This window comes from Rhinolophus sinicus, linkage group LG02 (assembly GCF_036562045.2).
Source record: "Rhinolophus sinicus isolate RSC01 linkage group LG02, ASM3656204v1, whole genome shotgun sequence".
In the NCBI taxonomy this organism is placed as follows: Eukaryota; Metazoa; Chordata; class Mammalia; order Chiroptera; family Rhinolophidae; genus Rhinolophus; species Rhinolophus sinicus.
In genome coordinates this window covers 88628068-88643498 of record NC_133752.1, presented here as the reverse complement: position 1 = coordinate 88643498, position 15431 = coordinate 88628068, and the positions used below count along the sequence as shown (strand labels likewise).

Below are 15431 nucleotides of genomic sequence, written 5' to 3'. Positions count from 1 at the left end.
TCTCATTTTACAGATAAGGAAATAAATAATTCATTATTTTCAATTAAACTTCACCTCATACGTTTTAAAAATCAGATAGTCAACCTTGCACCAGAATTGGCTGGCTTTTCTTTCCTTGTTCTGGAAGAGCTGAGCTTTGGAGAATTGAAGTGGTTGAATGGCGGACGGTAAAGCAGACAGCAGGGGTGACTCTGGACCTGTGGCCCTGTCCAGGGACTCTGAATTGATTTAGAGTCAAACCTGCACTACCTCCGAGTCACAGGAACTTCCCTGGCTGGGCCTCTCCCCAGATCTACACACTCCTGCGTGGTCCCCAGACTTCAAAGTAAACTTGGATGTAGGGTAACTCTCTTCTTACAGCAGTCCCAAGTTTTCTGGAGTTGACGCATACTCGTTTTCTTAGTTCAGTTAAAAAATACAAATTGGTTGTCTTCTTTTCCTTTTAGTAAAAAAAAATGTGACATATATTTCTTTTAAAAAACAACAGCTGCTCTGAACACAAACTGTGCCTTCTACCACTGGGTGACACTGTTAGACCACAGAACACGCTTCACTGATAAAATGAAGGGTCTCATCCAGCTGCTTTATGTAGGAGAGAGAGAAACTCTGAATCAGTTAATGGTCATCTAGCAAATGTTATTTGATACGTGTAATTTATCAGGCTAAGGCAATTTTAAGGCCAAGTTTAAGGTGATCAATTATTGAAGAAATCTGTTAATTGGACAGCATTTCAGTTGCTGAGAGGTTTGTGCAGATTAATGGTCTGCATATTAATGAAGTACTAATGACTTCCTGGGAATATTGATGCAAGCCAATGTACTCACATTTATTTCCCACCAGACAACAATCGGAGTTACCTTTCCGTGCTCATACACAGCAATTAACGTAATGGACGTTCAGGGAGGGTTTTATGGGCCGTCTTATTCAAGAGGGAGAATAATCTGCTGGTTTACAAAAATGGGCACTGGGTACCCTGCTCCATCTGCACCAGGAAAAGCAGGCACTGTCTCTGACGCATGCTAAGCTCCTTGATGATCAGGTGACGACAGAATTTGTTCAAAGCATGAGTTAACCTCCCCTCCCCTGGTTTTGGCTCCTGTAAATCTGAACTGTACACATCTTTTGACCTGTATCATCTGGTCAGATTTAATCAAACAATATGTGACAAGCACACGGCGATGTTTCTGGGTTTAGAAAGGAGTAAGTTTAATATGAGGGATAAGAAAACTTCCAGTTTTAATGGAAGCAGACGGAAGTATCCAAAGAGAAGTATTAGCAATGTCCTGTGGGGATGGAACAAGGAGGGAAACCTCAAGAGGAATCAGGAAAGGCTTCATGGAACAAGTTACTTCGTTTGGATCCTCTCACCCTTCCGTGTTTGCCGCTTTCACTCAGTACAGTTGTGTGGGTGCCCACGGTGTGACACAAGCATGGCGCAGGGGTGCAGTAGGAGTACAGCCAGGTGTGCTGGTGGCCCCCAGGGGCTCAGCCAAAGGCGCGAGGAGTCCGTGGCCCAAGCTTTCCACCAGGTCTTCTGTGGCAACCAGTCACCCCGTGGCTCCTGCTTTGTACGGTGTGCATATGAGGCGTGTGCTAGAGCTGGGAGAAGGTGTCAGCCCTCACCTGGCTCTTCCCTTCTTGGTGGCGGGGTGGGGGTGGGGGGGGCACATATCTTTCCTTAAAGGGAAACAACTTGGAAATACATGAAAAAATGGACTCCTGATAAGTGTCAAATTCATGGGGGGCGGGAGATCAAGTAAAATTGTAGTCAGTCGTCCCGATGAGAGGGAGACGGCTCTCGAGGAGTGGCCACGGGAGACTCGTGGAGAGGTGAGCTTCACACACTCTGTTCCAGTTGATCACCTTGGGAAAGGGCTGAGCGTGTGGCGCCTCCACGGGCAAGACAGAGAGAGGAGTGTAGGGCTAGGGACTGTTCCTGAAGACCTGTTGGCACCGACAGATGGGGAGGCAGGAGAACCAAGCGAGGGCCGTCCGCGGAGCTGGCTTTCTGCCCGGGAAAGAGGTGGGCGGTGGTCTCGAACCAGTGGGAGAGGCTGAAGAGAACGGACCCTACGAAGCCAGGAGACCTCGCATCCCTGAGGGAAACCCTGGGCGTGAACTCTTGTGCGAGGAGGAACCCTGCATAGGCAGGGCATGTCTGTCGCACGGAACTTGTTTTCTGTCACCTGTTTCCGTTAATGACCCAGTGGTAGCTTTTGTCCTTGCCTGCCTCACGGGTCAAAGCCCGACCTTTTTTATTTTCCCTCCTAATAAGCTTTATTGAGCAACTTTGGAAAACCCACAGCATGCCCCAGTCATGACCTTTAATCTGAGGGAAAATCTGCCCGTAGGTAGCAGTTGGTGAGGACGGTATCTGTGAAACCCTTCCAGGTTGAAATAAATCTCTCTAGGTTAGTACTACTCAGGCACAACCATTTTCCTGGAAATAAGCCCAAATGCATGCGTTTGGTTGAGAAGCCGTTCTGTGCTTTCGTGCTTCAGCTAGGACAAAGCAGGCCGGGACGTGCAGCAGCGAGAAGCCCAGCGGGCGCTGACATGCTCTGTCTGGTATGGCCTGCCTTCCTCCAGCTGTGCTGCATGGCACCGCCCGCCGAGGCGAGGCCAAACGTCTGGTCGTCCTTTCTCCTTCTTTCAGACACGGGCTGCTGTTGGCCAAGGCGGAGGGACGTGCCTCCCTCCCATCACTCACTGCTCACAGAATTAGGGTCATGCTGCAGTCTGCCAGGGACTTCTGGAATCTGCCCTGGACGCTGAGGGAGGGAGGGAGTGTGAAGAATTCCTGTCTTATCTGAAGTTCTAGGACTTGGTTAGATGTCTGAGTGAAAACATCACCAGGGACCAGCCTGCCAGGAAAAGGGGATGTTATAGTTGGCTCAGGGCCCTGTAGGATTTTATTCACCTCTTTAACTACCGTGTTTCCCTGAAAATAAGTCCTAACCTGAAAATAAGCCCTAGCATGATTTTTCAGGAGGACATCCCCTGACCATAAGCCCTAATGCGTCTTTTGGAGCAAAAATTAATATAAGACCCCGTGTTATTTTTGGGGAAACAGTATGTTCACTTCCTCCCCCAACCCAGAAATGTAGTGAATTTTTGTTTATATTAGTTTTGTTCTACCTAGAGCCTTCTTTTTTCTCACACCACCAGGGTTTTTGGTTTTGTTTTCGTTTTCTCTTTATATTTTGTCTTCACACTTTTTCCCAGTTAGCTGAATATCCAATTTTCTAGCAAAACCAGGTTAGTCAAGAACTGCTTTTCCTTTAAAAAATCTTTTTACCTTGGCTTTGAGCATGATACCATTGGGCAATATTGAAAACCCCTCTTTTTAGCACAGCATTGGACTTTGAGGAGTGAGAAGACAGAAGAGCTTAAGTTGCAGGATTGATATGCTGGTTTCTATGGAAAGCAGCCCAGACTTTGATTTATTGACGGTCAGCAGTGATCAGGCACCCGGGGTCTCGGGCCCCCCACACTCTCTGAGCTGCTGCCCCGGGGGTTTCCTTTCCGGAGATCCCTTCTATGTATTTGAGTAAATTTTTTGTTAAATGTAAGTGTAAATGCATTTTTAATGGTATAGAAACTTGATTTTAGACATGCAGAAGTAGTAAACTTGATGTATGGTACCGTTAGAGAGAAAGGCAGAAATGTACAATATTGCAGTACTTTTTTAGGACATTTCCAGTACCTGTCCTCCACCTGTTGCTAATTTGTCCTCTCTTTTCCACAGCCATGAATTGAACATTATTCAAAATCTTATGTGAAAAGATCTTGCCTGTTTTGTGCTTTGGCTTTTTGGTAGCGTTGTTATCTAGCCGTGGGTCCTTAGTTCAGGTTTCATGACGGACATGGAAGTTAATTTAGTTGTGACTATTGAGGCGATTTACCTGACGTATATCGGGCTAACCTCGGAGATGTTGTATTTTTGTAGATTTCCTCGCTTTACATAACTGCTCTGCCCTCAGAGTAGTTATTGACAACAGATTCCTGAGAAATCAGAGCAAATGCGGATAGGAAGACTGAAGCACAGAGACCGGGAAGTTACCAGGATTTTCAAGGCGTTGGCAGGCTGCACGCTCCTCTGTGCTTTGGCCTGGCCGATTAGGGACCTTTCCACCACCACCCCCTGCTTTCTCCCTCACTGTCCCTTTCTGTCACCCACTAACTCCAAATTGGAAACATGAGCAGAGGCCAAGATTGTGTTCATTCACTGAACTTTGTCTGCACTAGCATACTTGTAGTGTGTGGCCATCCATTGGCACTTTTCACGAGACATTAATGAATGGGGAGTTAGGGTAATGAATGGATTTGTTGGGACTATTTAACTGTCCAGTTTATCAAGCACCTTCCACATGGGCAGGTGCTGTGGATGGTGAATGTTTTCCATAAGGTTTCTTTAATGCTTACCACAGCTCTGCTAATGTAGGCGTGCCAGCTCTACTTTACAGTTGTGAGGAAATCAAGTTGTGAGTAATATGTACGAAATCATGTAACTGGTAAGTGACATAACTGGGATTCTGATCCAAGCTAGGTGGTCTCCCAACCTGGTGCTCTTTTGCATTATGCTCTGTTACTTCTCATGGACTGGATGTGCTTTAAAATGGATGAAATAACAAAATAGTAATAATGTAGCCGCCACCAAATGATCCCTAGAGAGTAAATTTAATAGCTATTTAATATGTACCGACCGTACCTACTGAGTTATACTGTACATACAGAGAAGGACAGAAGCCAGTGAAGTGTATTGATTGGTGAATTTTCAGTGGTAACACACCTACGTAACCAGAACCTGTATCAGGAAACAGAACATTACCAGAACAAGCCCCGTTTATCTCCTTCCACTCACTGCCCACTTCCAAGATAACCATTATCATGACATCTAACACCAAAGCTTGGTTTCGCCAGTGTCGGAATGTGGCATACAGGGATTCGTCCTGTGTGACTGGCTTCTTTTGCTCATCACTGTATTTGTGAGCTTCAGCTGAGCCGTTACTTGCAGCCTGTTGTTCCTTCATTCTCACTGCTGTGTGGCATTCCATTGTATCAGCGCACCGTGGTTGATTTACCCGTCCTGCTGACAATGGACATGTGGACTGTTTCCAGTGTGGGGCTGCTGTGAATAGCACTGCTGGGAACGTTCCTATGTAAATATTTGTGTGCTTTAAAGAAAATGTGTCTTTCCTTCCTTTTTATCCTCACTTGAGTGTGGTCTCCTACAAGATGTTTTCTGTTGGAGATTATAAAGCTGTGATGTTAGAAAGCGTCTACCGTCTTTTGGAGAGACCGGGAAAATCAGCCTGTTGAAGTGAAACCCAGTTCTTCCCCCTCATTATCCCAGTCCAGAAAGTGGAATGCTTAAGAGCATCCCGTTGGATTCAGACAGACCCAAGTTCAAATCCTGGTCTTGCCCGTGAGTAGCTGTATTACCTTGGGCAGCAATAACAGTGTTATCGTTACTAATTATTGTTATTTCTTGCCAATGATAGCACAACAACAGGTGACATTCACTACTATTTCTAGGCCCTGCATTTGGTATGCATTTCTCAGGTACTCTTCATAACAACCCTCAGAGATAATCTGCCATTCGTTTTTGTTTTGTTTTTTAAACTTTTACTTATTGAAGTGTGTTTTCCCAGGACCCATCAGCTCCAAGTCAAGTAGTTCTTTCAATCTCGTTGTGGAGGGCGCAGCTCACACTGGCCCATGCGGGGATCGAACCGGCAACCCTCGTGTTACGAACATCGTGTTCTAACCAACTGAGCTAACCGGCCACCCCTGTTTGTTTTTAACTGGTGAGGAAACACGCCCCAAGGCCCATGTACAGTAAATGAGAAAGCTGGACTTTAGACCCAGGCAGCGTGATCTGGACCCCGCGTGCTCGAAGCGCTCTGAGCCTTCTTCGCGGACTTTGTGAAGGTTAAGCCCCACCTCATAGGGCTGGTGTGAGGGTTATAGGATGGGGAGAAGCTTATGCACATTGAGAGCAGACACAGAATGGCTCCAAAATGGGTTCCTGTCATGGCGGACCTCTGGGGCCTTCGGTGTGTGCTTTCACTCAGTGCTGTGGGTCCCGGGTGCCATCACTGCCCTCTGGGTGTCCTTATGGAAAAGGACACCAGTTCTGTGTGGGGCCATCGCCATCTATTGGTGGGTCTCACCTCTCCCTGGGCCAACTTATCTTTGATATTAGCCTCTATTCTGTCTTCCCAATGTTTCTTTTCTCCTTTCTGATTTTCTAAATATAACATGTGTCTTTTTTTTGTAAAAATACATTTTTGGGAGGATGAAAAAAACTGATGAGAAAGTGACTTTGGTATTTTCCCAAGAGTGTCACTCTTTGGCATTTGTCCAGCGGCATATTTGCAGCCCATTTTTTGAAAGTCTGGAGTTCCAGCCGTAGCGGGGCTGGACAGAGTTGGAAAAGTCACAGTTCTGTGTTGTGCAGACTGCACTCTGACTGGGCATCCTTTGTAAGCCTTAGGTTCGCTTTGTGGCCATACAGGTCCTCCGGGCACTTGTCCAGCGCCTTTGGGTACCAGAGGGTCCAAGACTGAGTTTTAGGTTCGCCTCAGGGCCAGGCCGGTCAGGAGTTTGTCAGTGAAAGGCTTTGATGTTTGGGAGAAATTCCCAACTCAGCTCACTCTCCTCTTTCTCTTAACCTTTCTCCCCCCGGCCACGGCCGTCCTCCCTGGTGGGAAGCATGGGTGCTGAGGCAAATGGCCAGGGATCCAGGGAGAGCCTTTCGCCTTTCAGACTGACCCAGGCCTGGAGTTCGCTGGCCTGCAGTCCTAAGGACTTGGACCTTTCAGGTATTGTCAGGGCACTGTCAGAGGGTCTCTTAGAGACAGTCTGGGAAACAGATTGTCTGAAAGGATGCCTTGGGAATTTAACTTTCCAGAAGTAGCTGGAAAGTTCAAAGGTTTGGGTTGGTTATAATACACCTGCAGACTGTATACACTGTCGTGCTCCAGGCACTGCTTTCAAAAGGATTCACTTATTAGTGCTTCTAGGTACAGTTAGATTTGAAATATTTAGGTAACCGTGAAACTTAGCATAACCTGTAAATCCTGATTTTTAAATCTCATAGGATGAGGTTTTAAATTTTACCTTTTTGATGTAGAAATATGCAAGTGAACAACGGGAGCTAAAATATTCTGATGGGAAACCCAGATGCAATATGTTTATTTTATTATCCCCATTGTGACGTTTTTCTGTGGGAAAGGTTATTCACCTCGGGAAAGCACAGAGCTGGGCCCAGAATGAACTTTTGAAAGGAAAAAAATGCAGAGCAAGGATGCAAATCCATCCACAACGATGGGATTTCCTTACCTCTGGGACAGAGGAGTGTAATATGACCTCGCGTCTTGATGCCCAGACCTTAAAGGCAGAAACCTACTAGGGGGTGTGTTTCACGGTGTCGTTAGTCTCTGTCCAAAATCCACTTCTGTGTTATTCACCTGCTCAAAGTCTTCTCAGTGAGTCTCCTCCACCTCAGGACAGGCCCTGCCTGTTGCCTTGCTACGCCCTGATCTGGCTGGAGCCACTCAGAACTCTGTGTAGCACTCTGGAAGGTGTGATAAACCCTTGTACACTTTCCAGAAGGTTCTTAATGTTTGGAGCACGACTGCGTCTTAGAACCACTGAATGCTACCAGTGAGAAGGCCTGTGGATCATGGAGTTGAACTCTTAACGTTTTTGAAGAAACCAAGGCCTAGAGAGGTGGAGTTTTGTGCACAGGTTTCCCAGAGTGTTCATAAAAGAAGTGATGATGTTGGTCCCGCAGTTTGGTGAATAGTAGCTGCGCTGAGTGAGTGCCCACAGACGTGCCCGGATGGTAGAGTGCTCAGCCGCGTTTCAGCCGGTTCTACAGCCACACCCATCATCCTAACAGGTGGCTGACCTGAGGGTTGGGGAAGTTAGTACACTTTGCCCAAGATCTCATGACAGTTTTCTTTTTCTTACACTGAGGCCACGCTGGTTTTTCTTCACTGACATCTTAAAAAAAAAAAAATTACTTCATGAATTGGTTACGTGACCAGGGGAGGGACTATGAAAAGAACTGTCTTGATGTTTATTTCTGGAAGAATGTTTCTCGTAGTGATAGATAATAGCCACTTACAGAGGGTTTTTACTTCCAGACATTTCTATCTCAGCTTTCCTGTCTGGCATTTGAATTACTTGATGCTCAGTGAGGAAACCGCCCTTCTCCCAACGCCAGGTGCAATGCTTTACCTGCTGCGATGGCCTCCACACAGCTCAGGGGCTCCCCCTACTGCCAGTGAACTGTGACTCTGTCACCTAATGGAAGCAATATTTATTGGCCCAGTTCAAAGGGTCTGAGGAGTGTGAACATAAACCAGACGCGGCCTTTGCAGTGAAGAGATGATAAGGTTTAGATACATATTGCTGTCGTACAAGGTGGGGATCAGAGAATACAGGAAAAGGGAACAAAGAAAATTCCAGAGATGTTTAGAGGTCAGAGAGTGTAATTGCGGCTGTGGAATTAGAGAAGCCTTCGTGGAGATTTGACATTTATCTGCAGAGCTGAGTGACGTTTGGCTCTGTGGCATCCCGGGGATGGGTGGACGAGGGTCGGCGCCCCTGCTGGAGGGAACGGTGCGGCAAAGGTGCGGCTGAGAAGGCAGAGAGGTGCCAACGGAGCAGTGCGTGCCCGGCACTGTTCAGTCAGAGCACGGACGGGGTCTGGGAGATGGAAGCGCTCCATGGCTCCATGATTCTCAGGGGCCTTTCCCAGCCTTGGCAGCGATGAGGAAGAGGGTTGGCAGAGGGAAGGAAGTCCAAGGGCCTTTAGATGGTTGTTGCCATATGTTGGTCATGGCTCCGGGCTGGACCGTCACTGAGAAGTGGCCTGAACCAGCTCCCAGATGCTTCCTCCGCCACCACCACTCACATCTGTGGGGAGAGTGACAGAAGTTGCTACTGGTCAGTTCGCCCCCTGCCGGCTCCCAGAGTGGTCTTCTGTTTGAGGGGTACAGGGACTCCTTCAGCCTGGTTCAGGCAGGCTTACCGTCTAGGCACTTGACTTGGGCTGAGGGGCTTCCATGTTGTGAAGAAGGGCCACGCCGTGGGAAGAAGAAGGGAACGCCAGCACCCTTGTGTCCGGCAGGTGCTCCAGCGCCCACACACTCTCTCTCCGGGACCAGCTTCTCTCCCAGGAGCCGGGCCGGGGCCCATCCTGCTGCACTGTCCTGGGGGAGGAGCAGGACTTCCCAGACACCAAATCGAAAGAGAAATCAGAAGAAAACAAGCTAGAACTTACTGACTGGGCTCAGCACGGAAGCCGGGTCATTCTGCTCACTGAAAGCTCGCCCACCTCCCGGCCCCGCGGCCCAAGACATGTCTGTGCGCGGGCACCGACCCCCAGGAAAGACTGGCAGTGGGCCTCTTTGTGGGACTAGTGAGAACGAAGGGAGGTTGGTGGGAAGGGGGCCGGCGAAGTGAGGAACCATGGAGATCAAATCAGTAGGACGTAGGGGAGTCGCCCAGCATTTGAGAGCACCTTTGCCTTCTCGCTGTCACTGTCACCGTCACCGCTGAGCGGTCGCGCAGGCATCCCAGACTCACCTCCGGCTTGCGGAACTCCGGGCCTGGTTTCCTGTCTGCTCTGCGCACGGCCTTCCCAGCTCAACAGCCCTCACCCTCCAGGGGCTGAGGCCGGAGGCCTTGCTTCCTCCATGGCTTTCACTCGTCGTCCTGGTCTGTAAGGAAACCTCCGAGGCTTTGCCTTCAGAATATACCGTGATGGGTCTGTCTGAGCCATCCTGGCCTAAACCACCTCGTACCTGCGTTCCCGCAGGAGCTGCCTCCCTGGCTCCTTCCTTGCCTGCTTCGGTCCATTCTCCACTTAGTAGCTGAGAGTGATCTTTTAAAAACGTGAGTCAGGTCTTGTCACCTCTCTGTGCAAAACCTTGAATGGGCCCCCATTGTCCCTCAGGATAAAGGCCAGAGTCCTTACAGGGGCCTTCAGGTTCCCACATGGCCGTGCCCGTTACCTTTTACTCCTGTTACCTCTTACTCTCCTGCCCCCACTTACCTCCCTGTCCTCACTGTTGCTCGCTCCCTTCCAGCTGCACTGGCTTCCTTGCTATTCCTTATACCCATCAGGCTGATTCCTGCTTCATGGCCTTTGCAGGGAGGGAAAGGCTTTTCCCTCTGTCTGCCACGCGCTCCCCCGGGCTCCCCTCCCCCACTGCAATACCGACCTTCCCAGGCGCTAATCGCTTTGATTGGTGTCACTGAGATAACCTGGGGTGCAGGGCCAAGCAACAGATCCTTTTATGGTAACATGTGGGCCTCCTGGTCTACTGATTAACTAGGAAAAAAGTGCGTTTGGCCCTTAAAGACAAGTGGGAATGCGGAGACTTGTGTATGGTGCATTGCAAATTTCAACCCAGGGCACATTTTCCTGAGGGCCAGCGTGTTAGTCAGGTGGCTGTGATGGGACCACTGAATCAACATGGGCCAGGTTTGTAATTCCTTTGGTGAAGGTGGGAGGTGTTCTTTATCAAAAGGTCATTGCGGGTGGCATTTATGGAGTGTGCGGTGTAATTTGTTACATGTGTGTTACCATTTGGTAATTTTGAGGCTTGATTATATAGTTATAGCTAAAATACCTAACCAAATGGCACATCTATAATTTTTCTGTTTTCAGTTCTTTCTTCTTTGGATGTTTATCCTCTTTATTTTCATGTTAATTTTCAAAAGATTTTTTTCTACAGAAATATTAAACATCATAATTCGGTAGACAGACCATGGGGTTTGAAATCAGAGGACATTCATTTTCATTCATTTTTGAGCTCTGTACTGTCTGGCAATATTAGCATGGAGGGGTTATTTAATTTTTGTTCCTCCGTTTTGTCTGTAAAGTGAAGATTCTAGTTCTCCTGCTGTTAGGGTTGTCTCTGGGATCAGATGTGCTCACCTGCCCGCAGACGCCGTGTCTAAAGCACTAGGTCATTTTTGGCTGCCACTTGAAACAGCATTTCCTGTTGGTGGCATTAGCGGATGGCACTGTCCTGGGACATTTCAGGAATTCGGGAAAACATCACTGATGACTGAAACCAAAATTCCTGCTTGTTGCCGATGGCCGCTGGACCTGTTTTCTGTTTCTACACATCTTTATTCTTTTCCAATGCTCCCCCCCACCGCCATGCCAGAGTCCACGGAAGCGCACCCCTGTGTCCTCTCCTCCTTGTAGACACACACACACATGTAAATGTTTGATTTCATGGGCAGAAATAAAGATAGAATCTGTCTTTATTTCGTCTAGAAGCATGTTCATGAAGGACCTCTCCACTTTTTCTGTTTTGTACAGATTTGATTTGGCTCAACATTTATTCAGCCTCTGCCACGTGCCAGGCACCTTGCTAGACCAGGTATTTAACCTGGAAGAGAGGTGGTTCTAAGTCCTGTAGGGAATAGACAGAAACCTGTGGTCACCCTGTGCTAGGATGCTTTCTGTGGCGGAAGTACACCTACACCACTGCTGGGGCCCCCAGGGCACAGAGGGGACCATTCTCTAGACTTCCCTGGAGAGGTGGGGGAGGCAGCACTACTGGGCGTGAGCCCCTTCATGTGGGGCTCACCATTCCGTCCAGGGGCATAGAACTGGCTGCAGAATTAGTCGGCATGTCCTCTGGGCTTTCTAGGGAAGGCCCGATGTCAAGTACTCTGCCTGAGACCGTGCGTCATGTGGTTTTTGGTCTGGAAAGTAAGGTCATCATATAGGGCCAGGGAAGCATCAGGTGGCGTGTTAATTATCTTGGAACATTTGCCAGGTTTGCTTTGGGGGCAGGGGAGCAGGGATGGGGTCAGGACCAAGAGATGTGCCTTGGGGTCTACGGCAGTTGGATACTTGCCAGATGGTTCCAGCCTGACGCTCAGCCAGTCTTGTTCCTTCCAGCTCCGACCCCCATGAGTATTTATTTACTTCTACCCTGTTTCCCTGAAAATAAGACCTGGCCAGACCATCAGCTCAAATGTGTCTTTTGGAGCAAAAATTAATATAAGACCCGGTCTTACATTACTATAAGACCGGGTTTAATATAACACAATATGATATAGTATAATATAATATAATATAATATAATATAATATAATACTGGGTATAATATAATACAATATACTGGGTATAATATAATATAATACCGGGTCTTGTATTCATTTTTGCTCCAAAAGATGCATGAAATCTGATGGTCTGGCTAGGTCTTATTTTCAGGGAAACAGGGTATCTCATTAAATGTAACATACGTTCAGAGCACCTACTACGTGTGGGGTTAAGTTGGTCTTTAGAGGTGGTGGTGGGAAGCGTCCTGTGTGACCTGAAACTCAAGGTGTGACCAGCAGTGAGCAGAGCCAGGCTGAGGGACCTGCTTTAGCCTGGGCTGCCCAGAACAACGCGGACACTCTTCTCTCCCCTTTACTCCTCCAGTTCCTTTCGCAGAGCTTCAGAAGAGTTTTCAATGAGGTAGTAAAGTGGACCCAGGCGGATGGCTGTTTCGCGGGTGTGCCGTGCACAGCTGCGCTGGGCCTCTGCATGTGTGCGAGGCGGCTTTGCAGAAAAGACTACATAGGAGTCTCCTCTTTCTGTTTCAGACAGCCCTTTGGAGGACCCTGACCTTAAGGACACATACCTCATCCCAAGAAACATCATGGCTGAGCCAGACTATATTGAAGATGACAATCCTGAGCTAATTAGGCCTCAGAAACTTGTCAATCCCGTCAAAACATCCCGCAACCACCAAGATCTTCACCGAGAACTTCTTATGAATCAAAAAAGGTAAGAGGGTTTCTGAGCAGTTTTATTAGGCGACTAGTAAGGTAACTAAATTTAATTTTAATTACACGTACAAAGGCTGCAAAGAGGTTTTAGTTTCTTGACCATGTTGGAGGCTTCTTTCTTCCTTCTAGCATCCTTGAGCCAGGGTAACCCTCCCAAAAGGGAACCCGTCTACAGGCGCAGCTGCCGCCACCATGTTACTCAGCGAGAAGTCTGCGGTCCTGTGTCCTTTCTCTAATGGACGCATATTTTAAAATTTGGATGGAGGGGGCTGGATTAAAGATAAAACCGAGTGTCCTAAGTCAAAGAGAAATGCATTATTTCTTCGATTTGTAAAAATTCTGAATTTCCCCCTTACATTTGGGGACGTGTGGGAGTCAGGTGTAAATAATGCCCACTTTCGCATTTGTGAGTGGCGGGGAGAAGTCTCTGAAACCACATCAGACTTAATAGATAAGGACACTCTTTCTTGTGTTTTGCTTTGTTTTTAAGTAATATTTTAAATTATTACTATCATCATTTGTATTATTAAGTTTTTTGGAGAGGAGTAAAACATTTACCTTCTATTTTCCTTGTAAACCGTCTGTTAGTGCCCCCTGTGTCATAACCAATTTTGGGTGTTGGGTTCACGTACTCTGCTTTTTAAGAGGTGCTAGTCAGGTCTAGTAGGCCGGGAAAGCAGAGGGTACGAAGTTACTTATTAGGACACTAAGTTACCTTCTGTATGGAAGAGCCAGTAAGCTCTATTTAGAATTGTTTTCAGATCTTCAGAACGCAACTTGATGTGAATTCTGAGACTATTAGATCCCCCATCCACCCAGTATGCCCCTCCCCCACCTCTCCAGGGAAGTCTACAGAACAGGTCCCCTCTGTGCCCTGGGGGCCCCAGCAGTGGTGCAGGTGTACTTCCGCCACAGAAAGCATCCTAGCATAGGGTGACCACAGGTTTCTGTCTATTCCCTACTAGAGTTAGTACCATGGTTTCCCAGGCAGGATTGCCTCCAAATTCCGTGGCCTATTTAGGAAATTACAGAGTCCTGTTTCGCTTTGGGAATGATGATAATGAATTCGTATTTTTTTTTCTTTGCTATGTCAACGACCACTAGAAGCTAAGCACTTATTCAGAAAGGATCAAACTTGCATTCAGTTTAAAAGCGTGAATCCAGCAGTCCCCCTGGCGTGCACTGGAGCTGAAAGGGAGGAGGTCACATGCTCCCCTGCTAGGGGGAGGGTGTGTTTACAGAGACTTCCTGGGACCGAGTTACCATGTTCTGGGAGAGGCATAGTCCAGAAGGAGAATGGCTATGAAAATGCCCTCTCATTTCCTTTTGAAAAATTTATCTGTAATTAGGCCTTTCCCTCCAAAACGTGACCCTAATGCTTAACTTGGTATGCATATCTTTCAGTCCAGTGGGTAGCTCCCAGGGCTCAGCAAAGAGTGGGTGGAACCCTGTACCTTTGCTCTCAAAGCTGCAAATACGGCTCGCAGCCCTGTAGCAGTTAGTTCAGAGTTTTCCAAGGCACTTTTTAGAGATCGTAAGATAAAAGCAAAACGTCACTGCTTAGTGGAACAAATACTCATATGTATTCTAACTATGAACTCTAAACTCTTTCAAGTATATAATTCTGCTGCTCCTCTGTTTGCCATCTTTTCCACCCAGCTAAATTTCAGGTTAAAAGTCTTTACATTTTGATCTGGTCACAGTCTGCTACTAAGTCTGATTATTAGACCTTTTTCAGGTTCTCAGGCTCTCTAGGTGTTCCCAATTGGCATAAAAAAGGCAGATTTTAAAAAGCAAGTTGTGTGTGTGTGTGTGTGTGTGTGTGTGTGTGTGTGTTTGAAAGATCAATGTTTAAGAGATCTTAAAAAACAAGAATATTTCTAAGATAATTTACAGAGATTTTATCTTCTCTAAGATAAAATGTTAGTACATTTGGGGGACAAATAGGGAATACTCAGCTATTCAAACACATCCCTAATATTGGTTCTTTGGCTTGTATGTTTCAGTAAATGGATTCTAGTTCCCAGTGTTTTTAGTTGGTCTTTATTTGACATACTTTGCTAGACAAATATTTCCTCAATAAATACTCGTTGCTGTACAACATGGAAAAACACGGGAAAGTTGAGATAGAAGTATTTGCATTTGAGTCCATGCAGGTAGGAACAGTTCCGGCAAAAATGTTGACAAGGCAGGCGAGACCAGAAGATTCCAAGGTTAAAGATCAAGGGCTTGAAATCCAAATGCACTCTCCCCCTCTACCCTAAGAAAAAAATTAGGCCCGGAGATATTTGGCTGGGGGTGCAGGGGAGCATGTCTGTGAGGGCGTCAGCCAGCCCTTGCCTCTGGCTCAGCTCTCCCAGATGAGGAGGCAGTTTTGCTTTTATGGGTTCAGGGGTGTCTGGAGTTGAGGTGGAGGCAGAGTGGATGTGGACCCTGCCAGTCCCCCCCGGATGTCTTCAGTGCTTTATGTGAAATGTGAAACGTACCTTTAAAAGTTGTCTGTTCATGTCATCACTGGTGGTGGAAATAGCAAGTGTTGCAGCCTTTTTGGAGGGCAGTTTGGCAATAGACATCAAAATATAACATACGCAGACCCTTAGCCAGCAGTTCTA

General features: G+C 47.2%; 1 protein-coding gene across 3 annotated transcripts in view; it reads left to right on the top strand.

Moving 5' to 3' along the window:
- FAM107B (family with sequence similarity 107 member B) overlaps positions 1–15431 on the top strand; it is a 194834-nt gene that overhangs the window by 172162 nt on the left and 7241 nt on the right. For 2 of the 3 annotated variants that reach the window (XM_019738291.2, XM_019738294.2), the window contains one exon: positions 12634–12817. In XM_019738291.2, coding sequence (XP_019593850.2) covers positions 12634–12817 — 184 coding nt within the window. Of the gene's footprint in view, positions 1–10359; positions 10505–12633; positions 12818–15431 lie in introns of those variants that run through there. The other variant, XM_019738292.2, reaches the window with a different exon arrangement.